General features: G+C 29.5%; 2 protein-coding genes and 1 long non-coding RNA gene across 4 annotated transcripts in view; 1 reads left to right on the forward strand and 2 right to left on the reverse strand.

Annotated features, from left to right (window-relative positions):
• The window catches only part of LOC130446932 (general transcriptional corepressor trfA), a 126,382-nt gene that overhangs the window by 58,434 nt on the left and 55,577 nt on the right, over nucleotides 1–12,371 (reverse strand). The window lies entirely within an intron of this gene.
• LOC130446933 (lipase member K-like) lies at nucleotides 1,122–6,033 on the reverse strand. Of its 2 annotated transcripts, XM_056783471.1 has the most exons (7): nucleotides 5,831–6,033; nucleotides 3,154–3,337; nucleotides 2,937–3,051; nucleotides 2,605–2,848; nucleotides 1,947–2,093; nucleotides 1,546–1,773; nucleotides 1,122–1,353 (listed from the first exon to the last, which is right to left on the reverse strand). In XM_056783471.1, exons 1-7 carry the CDS (start codon nucleotides 5,981–5,983, stop codon nucleotides 1,177–1,179), a joined length of 1,248 nt encoding a protein of 415 aa, XP_056639449.1. In that variant the 5' UTR covers nucleotides 5,984–6,033; the 3' UTR covers nucleotides 1,122–1,176. The 2 variants fall into 2 exon arrangements, with proteins under 2 accessions (XP_056639449.1, XP_056639450.1); XM_056783472.1 differs by lacking the exon at nucleotides 1,546–1,773 and having other exon boundaries at nucleotides 5,831–5,983.
• LOC130446936 (uncharacterized) lies at nucleotides 2,385–6,713 on the forward strand. Its single transcript, XR_008910194.1, has 2 exons — nucleotides 2,385–2,558; nucleotides 5,582–6,713. It is a non-coding gene; the product is annotated as an uncharacterized LOC130446936 (long non-coding RNA).

Genomic DNA, 12,371 nt, shown 5'->3' on the forward strand with positions numbered 1-12,371 from the left:
AAAGAGAAACCATCTGATAATCTAGTGAAAGAAATACCGAATATTTTCTTTTATACGTAAAATATCGATTTTATTTAACAATTTTTTATCAACTGTAATGTTTTTGTGGATACTCGACTCTGGAAACGACGTCGTCGTGGACTGAAAATCGATTGTTGACGTCACGTTGTGGTAGAAAACGCCGGACGGTCGACAACAGCAATCACGACCTTATTTGGTGAATAAATACAGTAACAAATTCGATATTCGTTGAAAAAATATAATTTCAGACTGAAAATCTTAATAAATCGTCGTGCAAATTCAGTTTGCAATTGATTATTGACCCGCAAACAGCGGAAATAAAAGACACCTCTTTAAATTCATGCTTTCCTGATAACTATTAACTAATTAGAATCCCTTGAACCTCCTCGAGTTGAAAGTAAGTAAATATGTATATAAATTTTTGGTGATTAAAAATGAAAAAAACCAACTGACACACGTATTTTTAAATATACAATGTTGGTTAAAATTTCAATATGAATCTACTAATTAACACAAATTATTAATAAATTATTGTACGACCCTCGTACAAAATAGAGATATATATCTGGTATACGGAAAACAGAAATTATCGACTTTATATGTCACATAAATATTCGTAAACAACATCTGGTTATTATAAAATTCAGATTTTATATACAAAAAAGTAATAGTTATGTTTTTTTGTTAACCGCATTCATATTTTTTTTATATAACACTGGTACATCGACGTGACGTGATAATGGCGTCCCCAATTCTTTTCATTCTTCTTCTTTTATATCGTATAGTTTATGTTGAAATATCGAACTCGAATAAAAAACATGTTCGATATCGATATTTACAGCCCATTTTTCCATATATCAACATTTAAAACAAAAATAAGTTCATAATATCGTGTTTTGTTATTATGTCGTGAGGTAATGTATATATTTAAGATACACCACGCCATCTATTGAAACGTACAAAAATGATAGGTCTACGAATTTCTCGTAAATAGAGCTTTCACTATTAACGTCCAGGTGGCGTATAAAGCGCTACTATTGATTCCACGTTCGCCATTTTTTATCCAGTTTAAATATTTCTGATTAATAATAAACATAAAAAACAGTCTAATTTAATTTATTTTTACAAAAAATTTTAAAATATTCTGTTTTTTCTTTAATGACGACATATTCCATCGCCAAATTCTTCAATTTTTTGGAATAAATATTTATATAAATATTTCGGTAAATCTTTGGCTATCAAAAAATCTAAATGAGTCCATTTTTTATAAGGTACCACTTGCAAACCACATCGTAAATCCGGTCGAATTGCCGCCATTAAATCTTTAGCATTCTAAAAAGAATTAAATTTCTGACAAAATCATCCCAATTGAAATAATTTCTCTTTAAAACTAATTATTGCGGACAAAAAATGGCGATTTCTTAAATATAAATACGACATCTATGAGAAAATATACATAATAATCGATCTAGTAGTAAAGTTAGCATTCCAGTAAATTTTTTTTCTTATTTAAAAAATACGTACTGTTAACGTAGCTAGCCAATCATTTTCTCCGACGAAAAGAGAAAGCGGTACCGGTATCTTAGATAAATCGTATCGGGGAGCAGTAGCAGTACCATACATCTTCAAATTTTTTTCTTTTCCATAATCGAATTTCGTAAAATTGCTAATTTGAAGAAATTGATACAATTGAGAGAATAATTCGACACCCCCCGTGTCTAATATTTGACTAGCAAATATAGGATACGTCAACTAAAACGATTATTACATCTTTCATAGAATTGTTAAGAATATTATTGTATTAAATATATTAATTCCTAAATACGGTCCTGTACACATATCCGTAAACTGTTCATGCGCATAACTCATTATTGCATTCGAGCGGATTTCGATTCAATTATATAAATCATTAATAAATAACTTACGGGATCCATTTCATAGAAATCGTCTCCGAATATAAAATTACAAAAAAATTGAATTAGATACATGCCAGCTGATGTACGAATAAAAGGTCGTAGAAATATTGAATAACCTGGCAACACTTCTCCATTCCACATTGCATAAACAAAGCGCTAAAATTCCAAGAATTATAACTATGAAACATGACATCGTCGTATTCAATATTACAATCACCCGTTCGTTTATAATAATCCCGAACGGTTCCGATCAGTTTGTTCGTAATATTTTATTCCATTAGTCAAATAAATGTATTATTAAATATTACAATTCTCATATTCTTTTATACTATTTATAAAACTATTGTTATTTCACATAAATATTTTATTAAATTTTATACAGAGTTAAAATTTTGTTACGTATAATTGAATGGAAGATCTATGAATGGCAATTGGCAGTTGACAGCTAGTTACAAAATGGCACTTGAGTCCGTTGTTTATAATTTTATTAATTTAAAAACAAATATATTTAGAATATTCATAATGAGGGTGTGAAAATATGACAAAACAAATAATTAGTTGCTGAAAATCAACTTTACAATGAACATTAGTGCATACTAGAGATTATTGTTGCCATTACTGGTAAGTTTAATTTTATTTTTAAAAATTCGTAAAAACCGATACTTACTCTAACTAAAGGCCATATAGGTAACAAAAGTTTAGTAACGCTTCTAGCATTTTTGTAATTATAAACTGGAGCTAGAGATATCATGCCTTTAACAAAACGTTTAGCTTCTTCGGGATAAGTTGAGGAAAACATATAAAAACCCGTGGTACCCATCGAATATCCTATATAAATAGCTTGCCGTTTGGTACGTTCAGCCACCAATTTAATCATCGATCTAATATCATAAAGACCTACATGATCTACCCTATGAGAAAAGAAAAAACTTTATATCTATATTCACAATCAGTAAAAGTGTCGTTCGATATTCGTAGAGGTGTAACCTCGCAACTTACGTGAATTTCCAGTATTTTTTATCGCTAGTCGTAAGATTTACATGTCCTTTACTATACCAAGTACCGCGTACATTCAACATCCACACGTCGTACCCTAAATTGCCTAACAATCGAGCTGGAACGTGAATTAAAACGATATTATGACTTGAATAGCGTCAATAAGTTCGTTTTCGCCAAAATTTGTAGAAATAAGTTTGATTCACATAAAAATTCTTACCGAGAGATACGTCGCCTCTATCGACCCAACCCAGCGCGTTCATACCTAGTCCGTGCGCGATTATAATCGGATGTTTTTGTGTGATCTGCTTATAGGCTCTTTCAATTAAAATTATGTATCCATCTTCGGTGGTTAAATAATATTCTTCGGCCGTATATCCTGGCCAATCTCGAATTATTTCAGTCTTAAAGTAAAGTTCAAACTCAATATTTAAATATTTCGCAGTAGCTCGAAAAAATTACTATTATTTCATCTAATACACATAAAGTGAATTTGTTTATTTCGTTTTCCTCTATTTTTATCATAAAATGATACTTTCTTAGTTATTATTTTACAAATAACCTATAAATTGCTGAACAATTCAGAACAGATCGAAAAAAATCCCCCTACATGCCTAATGACTAAGAAAGAAATGTTTTTTATCAAAATTTTCATCCAGATTTTAATAATCGTCTCAATGGAATTTATATAAACAGAAACGAAAAAAAAAAAAACATCAAACGATGAATAAAACCTAAACAGCCACGGTCATAATTTGTTTAAGTAAAACGGCGTTGCCAGATTTATTCCGATAAAGGTATTTTCCGTATCGTGTTGACTTCGTAGGTGAATACTAACTTCATTATCGTATGGTCGATCTTTACGGTTTTCTCTTTTCCACTTTCTTTGATACCGGAAGTTCAATCACTTGGCTCTACTATTTCAAATATTTTTTTTAGACTAAAAAAATCTCATTTTTTGTGTTTCGATAAATTATATAATTCAATGGGAAAATAAAGTGAAAGATAATACTGTTTTTGTAATATACTATTTTGAAAATTATATTGTTGAATTAAAATTGGCAACGTTGTACGCTCTCCGAGCTGATATAAATTTCGTGACCGTGGCTATTTAAGGTTTCGTCTGAATTGCTGACGTAGGTCGTAGCTAATTCGTTGTTATCAGCGCGAAAAACAAGGTCGTTGTTTGAATTTGGGACATTAGTTTTCAATATAATTAACACAATTTACGTTAAATTAGTATAAATATACAAATATTTTCAAGATAACGAAAATTAACCGGTAGCACTATATAGGTGAAGTTATGTAGAATGGTCACAAAATACACTCTGTATAAAAAAAAGTAGAGTAGAAATTTTTTTGCAATACTTGATAAAATGTTATATATGTCGATTTAAATAAAGCGAATTAAAAATAAAATGTTGTTTTCTTTATTATTTTTTTGGATTACGTTAAGATCACGATCGATGATGTCATTCACAGCCGCTAACTTCATGTTATTGTTGGCAGTGGCTACTATTACAATTATCAGGTAATATAACAAGTTTACGTTGGAAACTTTCCGTTATGTGCATCTTTACAAATGAAAACACTCACGTTAACATCAAATCCGTCGTTATTTTAACCAAAAATGTAAATACTTTTGATTCACAAGCAAATGTCAATTAGATCAGCTGTTCGGAGCATGTTTGTAAAACTAACCGCATCGTATTCTGTGGTCAAGTGTAACAGTTTTTTTTTATGCTAATTTTCTATCAAAAAAAACCTATATCAAGATTATTTATAAAGAAAAACATATAAAAATCTCTAAAAAGTAAAAAGAAATGAAGAAATTTATATTTATAATGATAAAAGTAACAACTGGCAACACATTGCGAATTCGTATTTCTTAGCTAACTTCATAATGTTTGTCGACGTGGCTTATGACAGTGTTGCCAAGTACGTTGATCCCAACGATATATTTTTTAACTCGTGTCAAACACGTAATAAATAATAATTATAGAAACATTTTAACGATAATTGCGTCAGAAAAAAACCGTGAAATTTTTTTTTGTTATACAAGTTCTATTAACAATATCCGGATGAAAATAAATATGTAAAATAATATTATTTTCTATTTAATGATATATTATTTAATTTTATAATGAATTGTTTGTTTAATATATTTTTTACAATCGATAACGAACACAGTATTAATAATTATACAGGATGGAAATGAAATAAAAACCGATTTTACGTATACTTTGTGACAGGTTTGTATTAATTAGTACTTAGTGTATCAGTACGTTATGTTTTATTACAAACTTTCTAATTTCATTTAAATAACTTTAAGAATATTGATCTGTATGTGTTGAGAAATGTATTTATGTAGAAACAACTTATTATAAATGTCATATTTAGATGTGGTTCGTAGCAGCATTGTTAGTTGCCTACCTACTAGGCTGGCGTATGATTTCTCATACTCAACACACGCAGCAGTGTGAATTCGATGATATTAATAACGTACGACATTCTAAACACCATTTTGTTTTATTTTCATCAATTAGAATATATTTTTAAAATAATTTGAACCGTTCGGTACATTACATTCATACAATTGTTATTTTGAAGTAAGAAATGATTAAAATCGATATTCTTCTTGATTACAGATCGATGAATTAACTTCGGATCAACTTAATCATTATTTGAAGAGGGCTTAAACTACTCACTGACAGTTAGTTAGCTGTCACTCGTCAAATTTTTTCGACGAAATTATTCAAATAACAATATAAATAAATATTTGGTTAGAATTAATTGAAAATTATAAAATAATCAACTATTAGGGACGGTAAGTTGTTATTATCGTTTTATATAATGGATGAACCCTGTATACGAGAGGTTAGAATGAATGTACTCACTATATTTCGATTGAGAATCGGATTGTCCATACAGTTGTGTCCTAAAAAGTTGAATACACTATAATCTTGAAAAGTTTTACAAACTTTTATGGAAGAAACGAATAGTATCGAAAGTGGCAAAATAAAAACAAAACTTAAAATGTATTTTCTCATTATTTTACGCAGAAAACTGAATCGTTTCACTTAACAATTATATCTAAATTGCCAGTTATATATTATCACTTATTTATTCCAGTAATAACTTTCGTTTAAAAAAAAAAAAAGGTTTTCCGATAACCTTGTGCATAAAAAAATATATTTATTTTTTTATATTTTCCAAAAAACGATCAAGGAAAGCCAGTAATTTATGAGCATATATTAAATACCTTAAAAAATCTTATTATAATTAACTGTATCGTTTGTTGGTGGAAATCGTTTTTTTTTTTTTTCAAACAACAACTTATATTTAATGAGTTTGTTTTCTAATTAGATCGAAAAATTATTTTGTTTATTGTTTTTTCTACGTAGGAGTGGTCACTTTCAACTAATAACTGTCACTCCGTCTATAGAAACCATTACGTGTATCAAATCATAAAGTACAGAATTATAACACTAGATGGCAGTAGAGGGTTATGAATAATGCACTTTTAAATAATTCTCGAAACATTATTTAAAACGATAATAACGTTATAATTATTATTCCTCGTATTAGTTCTCAATTATTTACTTGGCATATTTCTTTGTATTATCGTAATTTTGAAAACCTCCCACCATCTATATGTCAAAATAAATACTTATCGTTTCTAATACTAGATGGCGACTAAACTATAGGAAAAATATTTTATACAGCTTAAACTGAACAATGATTAATCGTTTCATCAATTAATTAAAAGCTTCAATTACTTTTTGTTTTTTTATTTCTCTGTATCACTGAAGACAAAATGGCCCAGAACTTATTACAATTATACATCACGAGCTTCTTCATCATGAAACTAGATGGAGTGTACAAGTAGATTGAAAATTGTTGTCAGAATATTGATACGAATAATTAAAAACGTTTAATCATCGTATTATTATCTCATTCATAATTATCATTTACTTTTTTACCATTTTATATCAATTATTTTGAAATTCGTTCCGCCATCTATCTCTGATGATTCGAATTTTATTCTACGCTCTTACAGAATCAGTTTTGTGCTTCTTAAATGTAGTACTAGATGGCGTTTGCGTAATTTATCATTCAAATACAATATTTATTTGAAAAAAACATATGTTTACTCATTATTTTGATAATTAATTGGTAATTATTAATTTTTTGAGTTAGTTATGTATCGGGAAGAAACAATATATTACAGTACGTAGCTGCTTTTCAAGATGGCGCCAGTGCAATTTGAAACTTTTGATATTAAGTTTGTTTATTATTTGAAAATAACAATTTTCATAATTTTTCCTTCCTAATTACATAATTAGGTGTTCTCGAAGTGATTTCAAAATGTTTATACTATTAGTTTTTTATCAATATGTCATAATTCAATTTTGTACTGCTTCTTTTTTATATCAGTAGATGGCGTATGTGTAATTTCATTGTGTATACATATTTATGAGATTGCTTGAAATCTATCAAAACCTATGAACACCTGATGGGCTTATAAAACTGTAATAAAAAGAGGAGAACAGGAAAGAAAAATGGGGAATATTCACCATTTCATTTTCCAATTTTCGAATACGACGTAGAAACCCTTCAAATTCAATGTAACCTTGAAGTTATTGCAAACATTATTCTAATTTATCTTAGATGAGGTTTCCAATATTTGACAAAAAGTTCATAAATAATGATTTATTAACAATAGGACCTTAAGGTATTTCCAATTTTTGTATATTTTTATTCTTAAATTCTTATATTATACAGTACATGTTTTGCCATCTATGGTTTGTTATTGAAACTATAATATGTTAGTGGTTGTATAAAAATTACAGAAATCGACTTTTTTAGTGTTGATAATTATAATACCAGATGGCGAGATAGAATTTTATGATATGACCTTGAATACTGATGGTTTTAAATATGTCTAAGACATAGGCGTACCGTATAAATTTATTAGGGGTTTATGTATTTAGAATATGATATAAAAATTCAAACCGATTCAAAGAATTTAGATATTTTAAGAATTCATTCACTGTTTCCACGTCTTTTATGTAAATACAACAGCTTTTTTATCCATTTCTTTACCTGAAAACTTTCCCTGAAAGTCGAAAAGTGTGTCACTTCCGCCGAAAATTTGAATAGAATACGGTGGAAAGTCGAAAGAAAAACGAAATGAAAAAAAAAAAAAAGTTTTTACTTTATACGCGTGTATAGTTAGGCGTTTATTCTAGTTTATACCGAGTTCGAGACAATAAAACCCAACGATTATTTGCTTGGTAAAGAAAAACATCAGAATGTGAAATATATTCTGAAATTTCTCGAAATCCCGTGAAATATAGTTGAGTAACTTTTCAGCAAGGACTGAAAAACAACGCGAAGTTATCTCCTGAACAACAACGGCGTGAAATTAGTTTCAGTGAATCTATTTGGAAAGTCTACGCCACGACACGAGACCGAAACGAAACTTTAAGGTAAAAAATACGCAATTTCCCTCGCTTTAACCCGACGACATCGAATGATAACGTGTACTAGCAGGATAATTCAATAAATTTGGTATAAAAGTCGCGATATAAATCAAAATCCAAAATCAATTGGTCAAGTTGTTAAAGAACATCCAGGAAGTTATAGAATTCTGTTTCCCCCGGAGTTTTGTGTGTCACGTACACAAGTTACGTGTCAAAACTTCTAAAACTGTAAAGAAACAACTCGGAAACAGTTAAACGTGTATAGAATAAAAACTAATAAACATTTTAGATGCGAAGTAGCTTCTAAAACCGCAATTTTATAAATAAAATAAAAAAAAAAACATCGAGAAATAATTTTATTTTAATTGTATTGATTAGTCCCGTGAAGCCGTGCCGGACCTGTGCTTGTTTAGTACTACCGATCCGAGAATCGAAATGAGTAACGAACTTTTCCGAAGATGAGCGACACTGATGGAATTTTTAAACAGCTTCTTTATTCTTACGAAAGCTATAAATGATAAATTGTAATTCTCGAACTTTAACGAGTTTTTGAGAAGACTTTAGAAGCAAAGCCAAGCGGTAAACTAGCAAGAAAATAATAGAGGAAATTACCTTGAAGAAAACTTTGTTAAACCACAATTAGTTTTAAAAACAATTATTAGTATAATTAAAAATAACTAATTTTAGTATTAATAATCGTTATCTAAAATATTTATACGAAGGAACTTCCAAAATCAGAACAATAAACACGAAATAATATTATTCATTTACTTGAAAGTATAATTGGTTGTCTAACTAACTGGTGTTAATTGTATTATTAGTTGCCTATCATAAGCAAACATACACTAATGTTTATTTCGCTGTCACTGTTTTATTTCATCGTCCTCGAAATTGCTCTCGTTGTTTTACATTAGAATAACGATCTACCCTTATAATCAACTGAAAAAGAACAAGGAAATGCGTGCGTCAGTCGTCTGGGGGGTTTGAAAGTATAAGCACCCTCTAAAGACGCATTTAGAATAACAAGCACGAAACTGTCTGCAAAACGATATCACGACCTTTTTTACTTCTTCTTTTGCGTTTTTCTTTACCTTTCGCCCATCCTCAACCTTGATTCGCGTTAGGAGAAGATGCAACTCGGCGAGAAATTGGTGTATACTAGTGGCTATTGTCCGTGTCGGCAGGGATTATTTCTTATAAGAGTTTTCATCGCACAGGAGCGTCTCTACGATATGGGAAACCATCAAATATTAAATCAACAATTGCTTACGTGAGATTTTAATTTAGATTGAGATGTTTGTGTATTAATTTCATCATTAATTAATACTCTGATTTTATTTTAATTAAAATATTTAGGGAAAACAGGAGAAAAATAAAAGTGTTTGGCAACATTGCTCGAGTGATGTCATCGTTGCGCTTATGTTTGGCGGACTTAGCTATCGATGAACTCTTGCCAGATCCGGACTCAGGAATATTTCTTCAATTAAAAAGTTGTTTATAGATGTATAAAGTTTTAAGGGCGATGAAGATAATTGTGGTGATTTTTTTCGATAGTTTTTTTAAATCAGTTTTCGATATTTGATGAATTTCTTGACAATAGAATAAGATTAATTTTATAACGTTACTACATTCCGTACGTTTAAATTAACAAATAAATTAAAATAACAAATGATTCAGTACGGACCTGTCCTCGAAGTTAAAAAAGACCACTAGAAAATTCCACCGAACGTACTCTCGATTTGAATTGGAAGACTTCCATACATACCAAAAGGGTTTTCAGAACGATCCGATCTAAATTGGAAAAAATAAATGACAAAACCGTAATTTTCCTTATTTCGTTTTTTTTTTTTTACTGAAAATGACAACGACAAAAATCTTATAATGTATCTTGATATAGACACGTTTGTATCAGAACCGTGGGACGTCATTCAAATTAATATATATTTCAAAAATAACACAAGTGTATTTTAAAATATATTTCTTAATATTTAGTTAATTTTTTAACGTCATGTAGATGTATATTTGGTTGCCTAATGATTTGTCTAAACTATTGTTCATTGTAGACGTATTTTGGGTTGCCTGTTATTTTCCATAGATGTATATTTGGTTGCCTAATGATTTGTCTAAACTATTGTTCATTGTAGACGTATTTTGGGTTGCCTGTTATTTTCCATAGATGTATATTTGGTTGCCTAATGATTTGTCTAAACTATTGTTCATTGTAGACGTATTTTGGGTTGCCTGATATTTTCCATAGATGTATATTTGGTTGCCTAATGATTTGTGTAAACTATTGTTCATTGTAGACGTATTTTGGGTTGCCTGATATTATCTATAGATGTATATTTGGTTGCCTAATGATTTGTCTAAACTATTGTTCATTGTAGACGTATTTTGGGTTGCCTGATATTATCTATAGATGTATATTTGGTTGCCTAATGATTTGTCTAAACTATTGTTCATTGTAGACGTATTTTGGGTTGCCTGATATTTTCCATAGATGTATATTTGGTTGCCTAATGATTTGTGTAAACTATTGTTCATTGTAGACGTATTTTGGGTTGCCTGATATTATCTATAGATGTATATTTGGTTGCCTAATGATTTGTCTAAACTATTGTTCATTGTAGACGTATTTTGGGTTGCCTGTTATTTTCCATAGATGTATATTTGGTTGCCTAATGATTTGTCTAAACTATTGTTCATTGTAGACGTATTTTGGGTTGCCTGATATTTTCCATAGATGTATATTTGGTTGCCTAATGATTTGTCTAAACTATTGTTCATTTTAGACGTATTTTGGGTTGCCTGATATTTTCTATAGATGTATATTTGGTTGCCTAATGATCTGTATGTATATTTGGTTGCATAATGATCTGTATAGACGTACATTTCCTATTATTTTCACATATTATTAAAAAAAAAATGTTCCGAGGTGGTTTTCCACGTCTCGTTATAATTTCCTGATAAATCCAATTCAATAACGGTTAGGTATGTATCGTTCGTTAAGTTTGTAGTCGATAACAATAAATTTTATCTGCAGTTTGTGTGCAATTCGCATTAAAATATATCATCGAAACACCTCCTCTGGGTAATATTCGGAGTCGTGAATAATTTCTAAGTATAATGGCTACCAATTTATCGCCGACTCCATTATCATGGGAATTGTGTATTTCGGCAACATTCCATTAGTGTTTAAGTTTGAACACTCGACGCATATACACGGGAAATATATATTTACTAAGAGAACCCGTAAACTATCTCGATATAACGTGATTCAGATGTTACAGTATAGAAAACATGATTAAAATGAGGTTAGGAATCCCATTTAATTAACTCCTAGTATAAACTTTTTATTTAATATAATGTAATTACGAAAACGAAATCTGACAACAACGCAAACGTCAAAAAAATAATTTACGTATTAAGAATTTTAAAATTACACGCCGCCTCTGGTTATATTAATCAATAGATCGGGAATATTTAAAATTCTAACCTTTTTAGGCGTTAAAAATATATCGATTTATATACAGTATTTCAATTTAATGTATTAATGTAATATAATATAAACGTCACACCTGACAACATCGAAAATTTACCTAAACAACGTTCACTATTAATATTGTTCAAGATATAATGGAATAATACGCCGCCACTGGTTATATACATCAAAATATATCGAGTTGCAACTATATCACATGATTGAATACTTAACCTAACTTATTTGTCCGACCGAATAGAAAAAAAAAATGTTGTTATGAAATCGTAATCGTTCCTGGAATTAAACTTAATAACCGTAAAATCAAATTCGTGGAATTCCTCTTTGTAGCGTTCTAAGAAGATTCAATGCCGGTTTTATATACAAAAGACATCTTATATGAATTGACGTTTATAAGAAATGAAAATCGTTTTGGGGAATTTCCAAGCGACGTTACAGTCTATATTCATTTAT

The sequence above is a fragment of the Diorhabda sublineata genome, chromosome 7 (genome assembly GCF_026230105.1).
Source record: "Diorhabda sublineata isolate icDioSubl1.1 chromosome 7, icDioSubl1.1, whole genome shotgun sequence".
Classification (NCBI taxonomy): Eukaryota; Metazoa; Arthropoda; class Insecta; order Coleoptera; family Chrysomelidae; genus Diorhabda; species Diorhabda sublineata.

Coding starts and splice junctions, on each gene's coding strand:
- LOC130446933 (XM_056783471.1), bottom strand. CDS start 5,983: ATGAGAAAATACATTTTAAGTTTTGTTTTTATTTTGCCACTTTCGATA. Junction 3,052..3,153: donor TAGAGGCGACGTATCTCTCG/GTAAGAATTTTT, acceptor TTCACGTTCCAG/CTCGATTGTTAGGCAATTTA. Junction 1,774..1,946: donor ATTTCTATGAAATGGATCCC/GTAAGTTATTTA, acceptor TAATCGTTTTAG/TTGACGTATCCTATATTTGC.